The sequence below is a fragment of the Eublepharis macularius genome, chromosome 9 (assembly GCF_028583425.1).
Source record: "Eublepharis macularius isolate TG4126 chromosome 9, MPM_Emac_v1.0, whole genome shotgun sequence".
NCBI classification, from domain to species: domain Eukaryota; kingdom Metazoa; phylum Chordata; class Lepidosauria; order Squamata; family Eublepharidae; genus Eublepharis; species Eublepharis macularius.
This window is the reverse complement of record NC_072798.1, coordinates 48,675,653-48,688,896: the sequence shown is the minus strand read 5'-3', so window position 1 is coordinate 48,688,896 and position 13,244 is coordinate 48,675,653. Positions and strand designations below refer to the sequence as shown.

Genomic DNA, 13,244 nt, shown 5'->3' with positions numbered 1-13,244 from the left:
AATCCTTTTATCTCAACCCAGACTATAGGTAATAATCTCCAGGAATTTCCCAGCCTGGAGCTAGCAATCCTATTTTCTATCAACCTTCTCTGTCTCACAGCCTTGAGAACCGCGCAGTCTTTTTGGAGCCAGAATGAAACACAAATGCGATGCAGAAGGCGGGGCCAAGCGCTTGCCAGGCTACAGGCGCACTCCCCGGGTAGCCTTGGGCTGCCTTTAAAACAACGGCGCCTATCCCTTCTTCCCAACACGGCTTCGCCTGCCTTCTCGAGACTACAGCTCCCAGTTCGCAACGGCAGAGACTCGGCGTGACTTCGCAGGAAGTGAAGGGCAGACTCCTTCCGGTAGTGCGTAAGCCCGAGCGGAGCCGAGACCCAGCGGAGCCTGAATCCCGACACGACAAGATGGCCGGGCTGCCCCGCAGGATCATCAAGGTACCCGCCTTCCTCCGCGCGCTGCCTGCCCCCGCCTTCCCTCCCCTCTCTGGGTGGCTGGGGGCGAGCCGGCTGACTAGGCCGCGGCAGCCCCGCGCAAGGGCCGGCGGGGGGGGGGGGGGAAGAGGAGGGGAGCGCTGCGCTTCCGGTGAGCAGGGCGGGCGGGGGGCGCAGCGGCTTCTCCTCTTGGCGGCTGAGGAGCGCGCGGAGGGGAAGGGCGGCCTGGCGGCGGCCGTTGTCGCCATTTGTGGCAGGCGAGCGCGAGGCCCGGAGGGCGGCGGGGTCTCCGAGCGGCTCCGTGCCGTGAATGAATGGGCTGGAAGGCCCCTTCCGGGCCTGGGCGCGGAGCCTCTCCTTGCCGCGCCGGCCGCAGCGCCGGCCTCGTCCCCGCCTCGAGAGACGGAGGCGGCGGCTGTGACAGGGCGCGCGCGCTCTCGCTGGCCGGCGGGCGTGTGGAAGCAGCGCACGAAACCGCGGGGAAAGGGAAAGGCAAAGGCAGCGCCTCGGCAGCCTGCCGCCCCGAGAGCTCGGGAAGCCCGCTGCTTTCTTGGAGAGAGGCCGGCGATTGGCCTGCCCACTCTAGAGGAACGCAGCTCCTCTTCTCCCCTCCTCCTGCAGCCGGGCTAGCGAGGGGTGTCTTAATTTATGCGATGGCTCAGGGTCCCTTGCATCAGAAAGTCAGCGCATGCCGGGTGCCCGGTCCATATCCTGGGTTTCATTACACGTGTTTCCGGGGGAGATGAAATTTTCTAAACTTCTTTTCAAAAAGGGATCTTTTTCAATTTTGTTGGGCTTGGATGTTGCTGTGCTTGGCTGCATTTGCCTTCTGTGCAACTCTTTGAAAGTTGAGACTGAGGAACAAGTTTTCAGCAGAAAAGAATTTCCCAGACTTTACTGCCCAGTTCATTTAATAATCCTGTATATTGTGGATATTTAAAAGTATGTTTCTCCATATTTATGTCTTGCAGTTGAGCCAAACTGGTCTGCAGTTGAAATTAATCACTATTTTTAGTTAAAACTGGTTTCAGCTGGGTAGCTGTGTTGGTCAGGAGTATTTGAGTCCAATGGCATTTTAGAGATTAGGGTTTTTAGGGTATAAGCTTTCGAGAGTCAAAACTCCCTTCTTCAGATATGATGGGAAGGGAGCTTTGACTCAAAAACTTAACACCCTCAGAATCTTGTTGCTTGCTGAGGTGCCACTTAAATCCTTCTGTAGTTAAAACTAGTTGCTGGGATGTGCAGTTGAACTTTTGGCTTTTCACAGAATAAAGCATTATCACCAAATACTGTGACAACACAAGAAGATAGGATTGTTGCTTCGGGCATGTGTGCTGATGTCAGCCTTTCTCTCCCCACCCCGCTCCCCCACCAGCTACTGGTGGTTTATACCTGAGCCCTTACAAGGTCCCAGTTTCAGAAACATTTCCATTCTGGCAAGATGCCCCTGCAAAAATAAACATGCCAGCAGAAGATGACCTTTCCTAAGAAGAGTAGCTGTAAAGGTCTGTACTAGTTTACTGTAATTGAAATTTAGGAGTGTGATCTTAATATGCAATCGAGTTCTCAACTGTATTTTAGTTGCTCATACGAAGGAAAAGAATTCATGTGGTGCATCTTGATTTAATTGTTCCATGATTTTGTTTTCAGGCAGTTGCCTTGGGTTCCTCTTGGTATTGTGGGGAATATTTGTCAGACTGACTCTGTATGCTCAGCTCTTGTGATAAAACCTCTCATCAATGCTGAAAGCAGCCACAAACTGCCTATTGTTGACCAGAAAGCTACTTTTTCCAGTGCGGATGGGCGGGGGCCTTCCGCACGCACAAGCATCTGCTTGCCATGCCCCCCATGCCAGCCATGTGGAAGTGTTGAACTGTGATTGGCGGACTCAGAGCCAGTCTAGATTTCACAAATGTTTATTATGGCTTGGAGCAAACTTTAACATGACCCCAAACAGGCAAGCCAACAGGGCAAACGAGGAAACCTGGGGAAAACACAGGGAAAATACACATTGGGGAAAAGGTAATGGAGAGACAAAAGCACACGCACCAGTCACCCCACACCCCGCTCAATTCTCCGTGGAGTGAGACGGGCCTCCTCTCCCCCGGCCCAGAATCTGGGCAAAGCTCGGAACCCCTGAGAACAGCCTGCTTCGCTTCGGCGAGGGGGGACGTGGGCTTGATGTGCCTGGTTCCTCAGCACGTGGATCGGGTGCAGGTGGTCTTCCTGGCCGGCTTGCCTCGTGAAAGGCAGCAGGAGACATCCCACCGTCCAGGAGGTCAATCTCCTCCTCCTCCTCTTCCCTCCCCGCAGTAGGGCTCGCTGCAGGAAACATCAGGGGACAGATATAAGCAGTCTTTCCCAGTGTTCCATGGCCACCCAAGCACACAGGCCCAGAGGAACTCACCCACTCAGCATTCCCACCACCTGTGCACCCACCATGCTCCCCTCAAACTACCCTTTCCAGCAAAACCTGTGGCCGTGCAGCGTCCATCGATCCACTCATCACTGAGGGTGGCGTGGCGAGAGAGGCGCACATTGATTCACTCATCACTGAGGGTGGCGTGGCGAGAGAGGCCTGTGCGGCCAGGTTTCTCATTTGGAAAGGGCCCCCGCCCTCGTCCCCACCGTCCTCCATCTTTCCCCCAATGGTCGAGCAGATGTCCTGCCATGCCAAAAATCGCCCCCCCTCGCCCCCATTCCCAAATCATTTCCAACAGTGGGGTGGAGAAGACCATCTGGTGCGGCCCGATGTTGCAGTCCGCATGGAACGCGCCCACAGCTCCCCAGGATGCCCGCACCCGCCTGTGCTTCAACCCACCGCCAAGGTGGGTTGGTGAGCCAGTCAAGGGGCGGCTCCCGTATTTGGCCGTTGATGAATGGGGGCGTTTGATGGGGACACACAGGTGATAAAAGCTTTGGCCGTGTGCGGCCCCTTGACCCACCACCCAGCGTTCCTGGCATCCCGAATTCCAGTTGTCGGTGGCCCGCCCTTGCGAACTGGAAGGTTGCCCGCAAGGGTGGCCACCCCGCCCAGAAAACACCCTGTGTCCCAGGCATCCCTTGTTCTGTGAGACCCGTGGTGCGATCACATGCAGACACTCCAGAACTGATCCCTGTGCGCCTGGATCCTTTCATGCGCCAACCCCACTGCCTCGATCCGTTTTTCTGTGGCAGAGGCTGAAAGAAAAGCGGTTAGACGAATGAGCAGTTATTTCCTCATGCGGCCCTGATTTCGTGCCTGCTGACAAATTGCACCCCCGGTTGGGCCCCAGGGCGCCCCACACGCCACCCACAACTTGTGTTGCCGTGGACGCCATGATGTTCCCCCCGTTTATGGGATTTGAACCCCCTCGCGGGGGACAGGCGACGGGTGCCTATGATGTGTTGCCAGTGTGAGAGTAGTCGAAGAACACCAGGCCAGGCAGCACGGCACAGCGGCGAAAGTGGCCAATCACAGCATGCTGCGCAGCATTTGCTCTCTGCAGCAGTAACTCATGCACGGCGGTGCAAGCTTTTAGGGGGCCACATGCGAGAGGAACCACATGCGCCTGGGGCATCGCCTCACACCTGCATTAGCAGACAGCAGCACACACTGTTCGGTGGAGGGGGGGGTTCCAGCAAGGTATGGTCGCACGCCTTGGGCAACCACCATGGCCAAGCAAGGCCATCGGAATGGCCATCCACACCCAGCCACATAAGGCCTAACGCACTCAAGAATAAAGCTGAAACGAGCAGTCGCCATGAGCCAAGGCAGTGGTGACGACGGGCAGAGAGGGCCACATCACCCCCCCCCCCCCGCATCAGTGTGTTCCAGAAAACTCAAATCAAGGCACAAATGCCTTGGCCGGAGAAACGCGAGACGATAGCACGAGAGGCGGGGGGGGCAGCGCACTTACTACACGGCCTTGTGCCCAGGAATTCTTGCTCGACTATGTCGACCTCAGTTTCCTCTACCAAAGAGGTCATTGACTTGCGGACCATGTGCGCAAGCTTGACACCGTCTGGGAAGAGAGACTCAAGGCGGAACGGCACCATGGTCTCCTCAGCTGTGTCCCGCTCGTGCCCTGTCAGTCCCTTGTCCTCCATGACCGTGGCTGCCTGCTCTGCCCACTCCTCCCGCCAGTTGCTCGGCACCCACTCCGCCATGCTTTCCAGCGAGGCCACTGGCACGTGCATTCTACACGGGAAGCCTCGCGTTGTGTGCGCGGGCAAATCAACGAGGCAGCCAATCGCGGGGCACAACGCAGCGGCTGGAAGCTGGTTGGTCGCAGCTCTGGAGACCGGAGACATCGCACTGGTCAACGCGCACCGCTGAGAGCCGATCCAGCCTCCCAAAACCTCCCCAGCCCCAGAACTGCAACAGTCATTGCAACAGTCATGGGAGACCTGGCGGAAAGACCAGGGACAGTGTGCCCCTAAGACTTCGGGAACTGAATATCTTTTCCAACCCTGTGTTTCGGCCACCCCGTGTACAAGCCATAACCAACAAATATTAGAAAGCCACCAATAAAAACCAGTGGGGCCGTGGGGGCATGCTTGAGCACACACGGGATGAACGTGAACAGAAGCCAGAACCCTGGCAAGCCAGCGAGGGACAGTCAGCCCCCCCTGCTTTGCAGGCCTCAATAACGCGACACCCTGGAGTGGGGGGCTTAACCGCGGGGGTGCCTCTGATGCTACCCACATAATTCACCCAATCGGGGCAGGCCCGTGGAAGAGGGCCTAGCGCCAAGGGAGGCTGCAGCCTGCGTCACCCGTTCGCTCTCAAGGTGCAGGCAATAGCGCCATCTGGCAGTCAGTGAAATGTCCACAACCACTGGGATGGAAAAAGAGCCGCTCAGTGCGGGGAACTCGCTGGTCGTGAAGAGGGACACGTGCAGACGCGGACACACACACACACACACACACACACAGGTTCAGCGGGGGCAGGACACGCGCGAAAACCCGGGAACGGGCACGGGCGGGCCGAAACAGACAGGAACTCTGGCACTCGAACAACCACGTGTGTTTTGACTCTTAGATGTATTGAGAACATGTATGAAAGTGTAAGGCCCGTTGATTGTGGTACTGAGGCATGCTAATTACACTTTCATTATCCATAGTGAAACCTTTTATTGGTGGTTAAGAACAATTTATTTTAAAGAGTCTCAGATTCCCCAGTTATTGTTATAATGACATTGTAAACGAACTCACACATTTTTTTCAAATACTCCATCTCTCTATGTGTGATTGTAAATAACTTGTGACACTTGAGCATTTTGAAATTTTTAGCTTGCTTTATAAAAAGCCTTCCTACAGCTTCACCCGAAGACTACTCTTACTACCAGAAACAAGTAAATGAGTATTTTTTACAAGCATGAGTTGTATATATAGGTTCTATAGGTTGAGTTCTACAACCTATGTATATAATGACATTCTGATTAATCCTTGGCATGAAAATCATCTGTTGTTAGCTGTGAAAAGCCAAGAACAAGAGGGGTATTTTTAACTTCTATTTTGGCCTGAGGGAAGGGGCTGGAGCACATTTTAAAACCCATTCTGTATCAATAATGGAGGAGTGACTATTTTTAAAATATGTGAGCCTCATTTGCAATGTGATCATAATAATTGCACATCATTGCATCCACCGTGCCATCCTATGGAGCATTTCCAAAGTAGTATGGGATTTGCTATACTTTGTACTCTAAGATGACTGAAATAAGTCCTCATGAGCCTTCCGTAGGATTTGCTAAGAACTTTGCAGGTCAGTTTGGTCTTAACCACTGGAACTTGGACACATATTGGATGTAGTGCAGTTGCCAGGTGTTTTTCTAGAGCTGTTGTCTCCACAAATGTTTTTTGTAGCCCGTAGCTATATATAGGGTCCTTGGAAAGGTGCTGCTTGCCACTTGTATGCATTTAGTGGCTAAGGGGAGTCAAAGGGTTGGGTCCAGGAGGGGATGAACGGCTTGTTACGAGAATAAGTGATGCTGGCTGCCTTGAAGGAGATGACAGTGAGACCACTGCTGAAAAAACATTTACATGACCTGGCAGTTCTAACAACCAGCCATTTACTAATCTCTCATTTTGGGGCACAGTACTGAAGAGCCCATTGGCAAACCAGCTGCAAACATTCCTGAATGATACTGACTATCTAGGAACCAGTTCAAGTCTGGCTTTCAGCTTGGATTTGGGACAGTGTGCGCCTTGGTTGCCCTAGTTGATTATGCTGAGATGCAGACAGGGTGGGGGTCACTTGTTGGTACTTGGGCATATTTATTGATCTTTGAAAGCATGGTCCCTGACACCCTTCCGGACATTGCTTGTCTGGGTTGTGAATCAAAAGCACAGCATTATGCTTTGCCTGCCCTGCAGGAAGATTCCAAAAATGGAGCTGACAGACCTTCTTTCTGCTGCACTATGGGGCATTTATGATGTGGGTGCCACAGGCTTCCGTTTTGAATTCCTTTCTATTTAATATTTTTATGAAACTTATGGAGAAGACTGGCCAGGGTTTGGGAATATGGTGCCACCAGTATAGTGAACCCACAGCTAATGAAAGCCAGTGTAGTGTAGCAATTAGAGTATTGGACTACCATGAAAGCTCACTAAGTGACTTTAGGCCAGTTGCATATTCTCAGCCTACCTTTATTAGGACCAGCTGAAAAGTTACAAAGTGATTGGGCTTTGGCTCCTGACTAATGCACTGACAAAGTGTCCATTCCAACAGTGATGAAATCTGAGTTGAACTGTGCAGCAACCCTCCAAACGACTGCTTGAAGTGTCGTTCACTTCGTGTGCTAGTATGGCCGTAGCATCCAGAAGGGCTGTGTTCAGTACCATGGGAACATATTTCAAAGCATTCACCAGGCAGTCTCTGGTATCTGGTAAGGATTATAAATATTCTTTTATTAGATACTAGCAATATGCTTTTTGTTTTGGCAAGGGAATGGGTCTTGTATATCAAGAGATGCTCCCCAAATTTCTAAATAGCTAAGTATCCAACGGCATATAGGGCCCTCCTCTCATGCCATGGGGGCTTATTCTGTGTACAGTGTAAGTTGCTGCCACAGTGGTAGGGGGAAGACTCACAACTGTGGTAGTTCGGCATAGCTAGAAAAAGAAATATCTCTCAACCTCAGGTGAACTCAACTGAGTTAGCTCTGCTATAGCCCAAGCAAGTCAATTGCACTCAGCTTGGCCAAGAAGAAAGACTTCCTAGCTGTTGAAGTCACCATCTATGGAATGTGAAAGAAAGGTACTTCTCTCAGTTTTGTAATTAGCAGGTATAAATGTCTGAGCATTATGTATGAGAGCAGGAGCAACTGATGTAGCAGTAAAAGGGCAGAGGATAAGGTGATGGGGGTTGCTGTTTGACGAAAGGGCAACTGGAGCCATCCTCTCCATACTCACCCTATTTCCCCTGCCCTGAGTGCAAAAAACTTCTAGTGAGTGCTGCTGAATGGGACACACACACACTATGGGACCCGCCTCACAGGGTTGCCAGGCCTTGCCACATCCTCTTCATGAGGCTCTATGGAGCCTTCTCTCTCTTTCTTGGGCTGCCCCCGAGGTGAGAACCATCAAAACAAGAAATGGTAGGCGAACTTTACTTTTTTGCTTGCAGCTTTCAGCTTATGTGGCAGCACAATATTGAGCGTTGGGATCGGAATGGCGTTCTTAATCCTCCATCAGGGAAAGGACACAGAGGGCTCAGCCACCTCCACCACCGTTGAGCTGTGTGTTGGTGTGTGCGCATTCTGTTTGCTTTTTTTTCTCTTTCAAAGCACTATGGAAAGATTAGCTGACTTTGGAAAAGATAATGCTTTACAGTGGACACACGCACCAGTCCCTAGGTTAGAAATGTGGCTTATAATGATGGCAATCACCTGATGATGCCCATTACTGTTGGAAATAAGTATACATAACACTCCACTCTGTTTATATAGCTTTCACTTTACTCAGTGTGTGTGTGTGTGTTTTTTCCCCAGACTCAGCTGTGTATTGTTCTTGCCACAAATCTACATATTCAGCTCTTCCGGATGACTACAATTGGTATGTATTGCATCAGAATGGCTTGACTTGATGTTCAGTTCAGATTTTTGCCAAATAGCAAATGTAGCACTAGAATAGCTGCTGATGTATGGAGTCATTTTAATCAGTGCCTTCCTGTATCCTGTCTTTTGGCCCAGCTTACTGTGATCTGCCTGCAAGCATTCACTGTGTTTGAATGTAGGAACAACAACAACATTCAGTTTATATACCACCCTTCAGGACAACTTAAAACCCACTCAGAGTGGTTTACAAAGTGTGTAAATATTATCCTGACGACAATCACCCCGTGAGGTGGGTGGGGCTGAGAGAGCTCTGAGAAGCTGTGACTGACCCAAGGTCACCCAGCTGGCTTCAAGCAGAGGAGTGGGGGATCAAAGTTCAAACCTAGTTCTCCAGATTAGAGTCCTGCCGCTCTTAACAACTGCACCAAACTGGCTTGATACTGATTATGAAAATGGGATTCATATATATTCAATTTAAAGATTTGTATCCCGTTTCTTAGGCAAACAGTTCATGAGGCCAGATATTTTTAAATCTAGCCTTGTTGCTATTGAATCATGAAAATATTGATAAACTTGCTAATCAGTGTCTCTGTAAATTTACTTATTATGAAAATGTTGTTCATTTTCATTCTTTTTTAGCAAAGTGGAACTTGCTGTGACATCAGATGGAAAGACCATTGTTTGTTATCACCCTTCTTTGGACATTCCATATGAGCACACAAGAGTATGTAAATTCTTACCTGGAAAATGTAACTAGTCTTGGTTTAGTTTTTCAAATATATTCTTAGGAGTTAACAGCATGAATGAGGTGTAAAAGGACCAAAGAGGGTTGTGCTAAAAAATAGCTTTACTTTTTTTTTAAGTTCAGCAAAAAATGATGGCTAAGGAAAAACATAATAGAGGTTATGAAATTGTGCAGTGTAGTAGTGAACAGAACCTTTCTTCCTTTCCCAAATACAAGTACCCAGTGAAATCAGTTGGCAGTAGATTTAGGAAAAGGTATATTTCGCACCATGAATTCCTTGCCACAGGATTTAATAGTCACTGGTTTAGACAACATTCAAAGGAGTTCAGTGGCTATCAGCCATGATGGGCTTGTAGGCAATATGCCACTGAGTACCAGTTGCTGTGGGCAAATGGTAGGGGAAAGCTTCAGATCTATGTGTGATCTTCCTGGAAGAATCTGGTTGGTCACTGCTGGAAACAGGGTGCTGGAATAGATGGATTTTTTATCTTATTCATCAGAGACTTCCTTGTGATTTTAATGCTTTTGCATTGTGCTGCTCTCTGTCCCAATCTTCAGGTGATAAGAGTTTGTTGGTTTGTGCAAATGTAGCTATATTGCAATCCTACCGGTTTTAAATGCCTGCAGATTTGATAATTGTACTGTCCATGAGCACAGGGATGTATAGCTTCTTTTTTCAAAGAACAATTGTAAACTTTTAAAAACTTCTAATTTGATAATATTTGGGATTGGGCTTTTTGGTTTTTTGGCAGTCAATTCCGCGGCTAGATCCAGTGGATTTTAAGGAAGAGACACATGACCAAGTGCTGAAATCTAAGTTGGATGTAAAAGAACTCAAGAACAAGAAAGGTCCTACAATGGAAGAACTTAGTAAAATGTTTTATACAACAAAACATCGCTGGTATCCAGTGGGACAGTAAGTGCTTTCTTAAGGCATAGTGTAGAAAGCAGTGTTGTGGAGACAATTTAACATACCAAGTTTATTACTTGTATTAGTAAAAACATTATTACAGGGATTTTCAAACCTACATTGAATCTTATGGGGTGGTCTTGATAGGATACGAGTGAGCAGAGATATGTCTGAATCTTTAGAAGAACTTCATGTAGCAGAGATGGGGGTTTTTGATACCTCTCGGTTGGTGATATACACATCAAAAAGTCTATGGCTTGTTCCACTTGACAATCCCAATAAGGATTCTAATCTGTTGCAATTTGAGTTTGGATGATTGTGCTTTTGGTGATACTGTTGTTAATAAATGCAACAAATGAAATACCTTTCCAGGAAAATCTCAAGATGCCCTTTACCAAGATACCCTTTTCCCAGATATGCAAGTGCTTGTAGTAGGGCAAAGCAGTGTGGTGCTAATGGATTGGTTTGTGTACTACCATCAATAGTTCATGCAGGGGACAGCAGGAAAGGCTGTTTAATCTTAGTTTAAGTTTCTGCATTATTGGAATGGGTGGGATGGAAAACAAAGTTTTATAATATGCAAGAAAATCGTGCACAGGATTCTTAATAATTATGCAAAATTTTAAAAATCTCTTAGCTCTCAAGCATTTTAAGCTTAAATACTTAACATTTGACAAAATACAAAGAAGTTTTAATCTTAATTTTTTTTCTTTTCTTTGAGGTACCATACTAGACGCAAGAAAACCAATACTCCCAAAGACAGGTGAACAGGAGAGAGTCCCTCTTTATCGTTCCTGTCATTGAAGATAATCCCTGAACAGATGGGATGTATATATATGGTCATTAAAATGCTTTTTCTGTCTAAATCTTTGCTATATGTTAATTCTTTGTTGGATGTTGATTTGATTTATTATTACAGCTAATTTAGAACACAACAATTTGAGGGAACAGGTTGCAGGCAGATTAAAATAGATCTCTTGGAAAACACAGACAAACCCTGCAGCTGACAGAATCGTTGTGTTAAAACTAGAGCTGAAATTCAAGGCATCTTTGTAGTGAGATGTGAGCAGGAGCCAAAGGTCAAGAAGGAAATGCATAGCAAATAGAACCATGCCTCAGACTTCCTAGGAGACTGAAATTAAATAAGTGACATGTAGATGACCTTGAAGAAGAGTATGAGGAAACATTTACGCTGCTGCTGCTGCTGCTGCCCGTCAGGATTTCAAGCAACGGCCTGAGTCTGGGGAGTTCACCTTGCGTTGTCTGCTAGTAGAACTCCCCAGTTCTAGTAAAGCTGCATTTCCTGGAATTTACTCGTGGTTTTTACTGAGGAGCAGAGTTGTCTCCAAAGGTAGGAAATGTTTGTGTGTTGGTAATGTTGCTGGGCTACGTGTTGTGCTGATGGCTGGGCCGGGGTGGGGAAGTGGCTGTTCCCTGTGACGGGATTGTTTTAGGAGATTCTGTTTTGGATGCATTGTGCATGGTTTACTCAAACAGTTACGTTATGAATGGGTTTGATACAGCTTACCAAGCTAAGCTTACCCCTCGCTTCCCCCCACTCAAATTACCAGACTACCATTGGAAAAGTTGGTGGTCCTGCTGTGTGTATTAGATCACTGCTGCCCCCCTCATGTGACATTCCTTGGCAGCAGCTGCTCCAAACACATGGGGCTCAGCAGAGATGAACTTGTGCCCTGTTCCCTTTTCCTGTCAGGCACAAGTATTGAGTTCATCTAGGAAAGTCCTATTGCCAGTTTGCACACAAGCAATGCTTAATACGGCTGTTGAAAATGTACTATTACAAGCAGCTTATTAAAAATAACAAGTTTTATATAAACCCTCCTGCATAAACACACATTCTTGCATACTGTCAAAAGGCCAGCAGCACTCATTAATTGGCTGTTGCTATGTGGTGGCTATCCCATTTTTCCACAGTAATAAATAATAATAACAAGAACATTTGATTTATATACCACTCTTCAGGACAATTTAACGCCCACTCAGAGCAGTTTACAAAGTGTATTGTTAATACCCTCAAGACAACCACCCTGTGAGGTGGGTCCAAAGGCGATTTACAAAATATAAATATATAGAAACAATGCCTGTTGTGTGAAACAGTGGGCTCTAGAAAATGATTTGGGCCCCCTTCCAGCAGCAAGTGCAGCAGCCTTGAGGCCAGAGTGAGAGGACACTGAGGTGGAGTGCTTTAGGTTGTCAATTTGGCAGGCCTCTTCCCGGCACTAAGTGGGCACTTCGCAGCAGCCTCGAAGCCAGAGTAGTCATCACTGCTCCTGCACAAGGATAAAAAGTGAGTCGTCAATACAGCTTGCCTTTTAAATAGTAGGATACAAAAGTATAGTTGAAGCTGCATCAAGTTTAAGCTGTAACTCCTGCCACATGTATCATCACAGCTATCACTTCCACTTCTCACCTTTTATGGAAGACAGTGTTGGCGCGTTCCATACTACATCTGGCAGGCTGCTCCAAAGCATGGGCGCATTTACTGAAAATGAGCATGCATTGTTCTAGAGGATCTAGAACACAGTGGGGAGTGAGCACATTCCCGCTAAACACGTACATGAAGTTTCCTTATACAGAATCAGACCATTGGTTCCTCACAGTCAATACTGACTATTCAAACTGGCAGTGGCTCTCCAGCGTCTCAGGCAGAGGTCTTTCGCCTCACTGATGGCCTGTGCTGCCAGAGTCAGTGGTTCTGAGGATTTGGAGGGTCAAGAAAAAACTCACTTGAGGCAAGATAAAGACTTTAATTGGGGGAGGGGAGAACTAGACATACAGCGCTCCCTTGCCACAGGTGAAATAAATTCCTTAATTTTGGGGAAACGAAATCCCTTTACTCACAACACCCAGCGCACCCCTGAGTAGCTCTAGTGCAGGCAGGCTCCAACACAACGCCCATGCAGACAGCCTGGCTGGGCCTCTTCGTCCTGGTGTTATATGCTGGGCCTCTGCTTACTAGGTGCAGCTTCTGGGACCAGCAACACCTGGCAATCTGTTAGGTCAAACTGGTCTGAGACTCTGCACCTGGCACTCTGGTAGGTCTTTTAACCCTTCCTCAGAAGAGCACAAGGAGGAGATAATCCTGCACCTACTTAGGG

At 48.2% G+C, this 13,244-nt stretch overlaps 1 protein-coding gene across 2 annotated transcripts; it reads left to right on the top strand.

Annotated features, from left to right (window-relative positions):
• The first annotated feature begins 312 nt into the window (after window positions 1-312).
• Window positions 313-10,992, top strand: MRPL42 (mitochondrial ribosomal protein L42). 2 transcript variants are annotated; one of them, XM_054989432.1, is made up of 7 exons: window positions 313-434; window positions 1,807-1,936; window positions 7,144-7,300; window positions 8,405-8,468; window positions 9,110-9,194; window positions 9,968-10,131; window positions 10,847-10,992. In XM_054989432.1, exons 3-7 carry the CDS (start codon window positions 7,219-7,221, stop codon window positions 10,890-10,892), a joined length of 441 nt encoding a protein of 146 aa, XP_054845407.1. In that variant the 5' UTR covers window positions 313-434; window positions 1,807-1,936; window positions 7,144-7,218; the 3' UTR covers window positions 10,893-10,992. The 2 variants fall into 2 exon arrangements, with proteins under 2 accessions (XP_054845407.1, XP_054845406.1); XM_054989431.1 differs by lacking the exon at window positions 1,807-1,936 and having other exon boundaries at window positions 318-434.
• The last annotated feature ends 2,252 nt before the right edge of the window (window positions 10,993-13,244 follow it).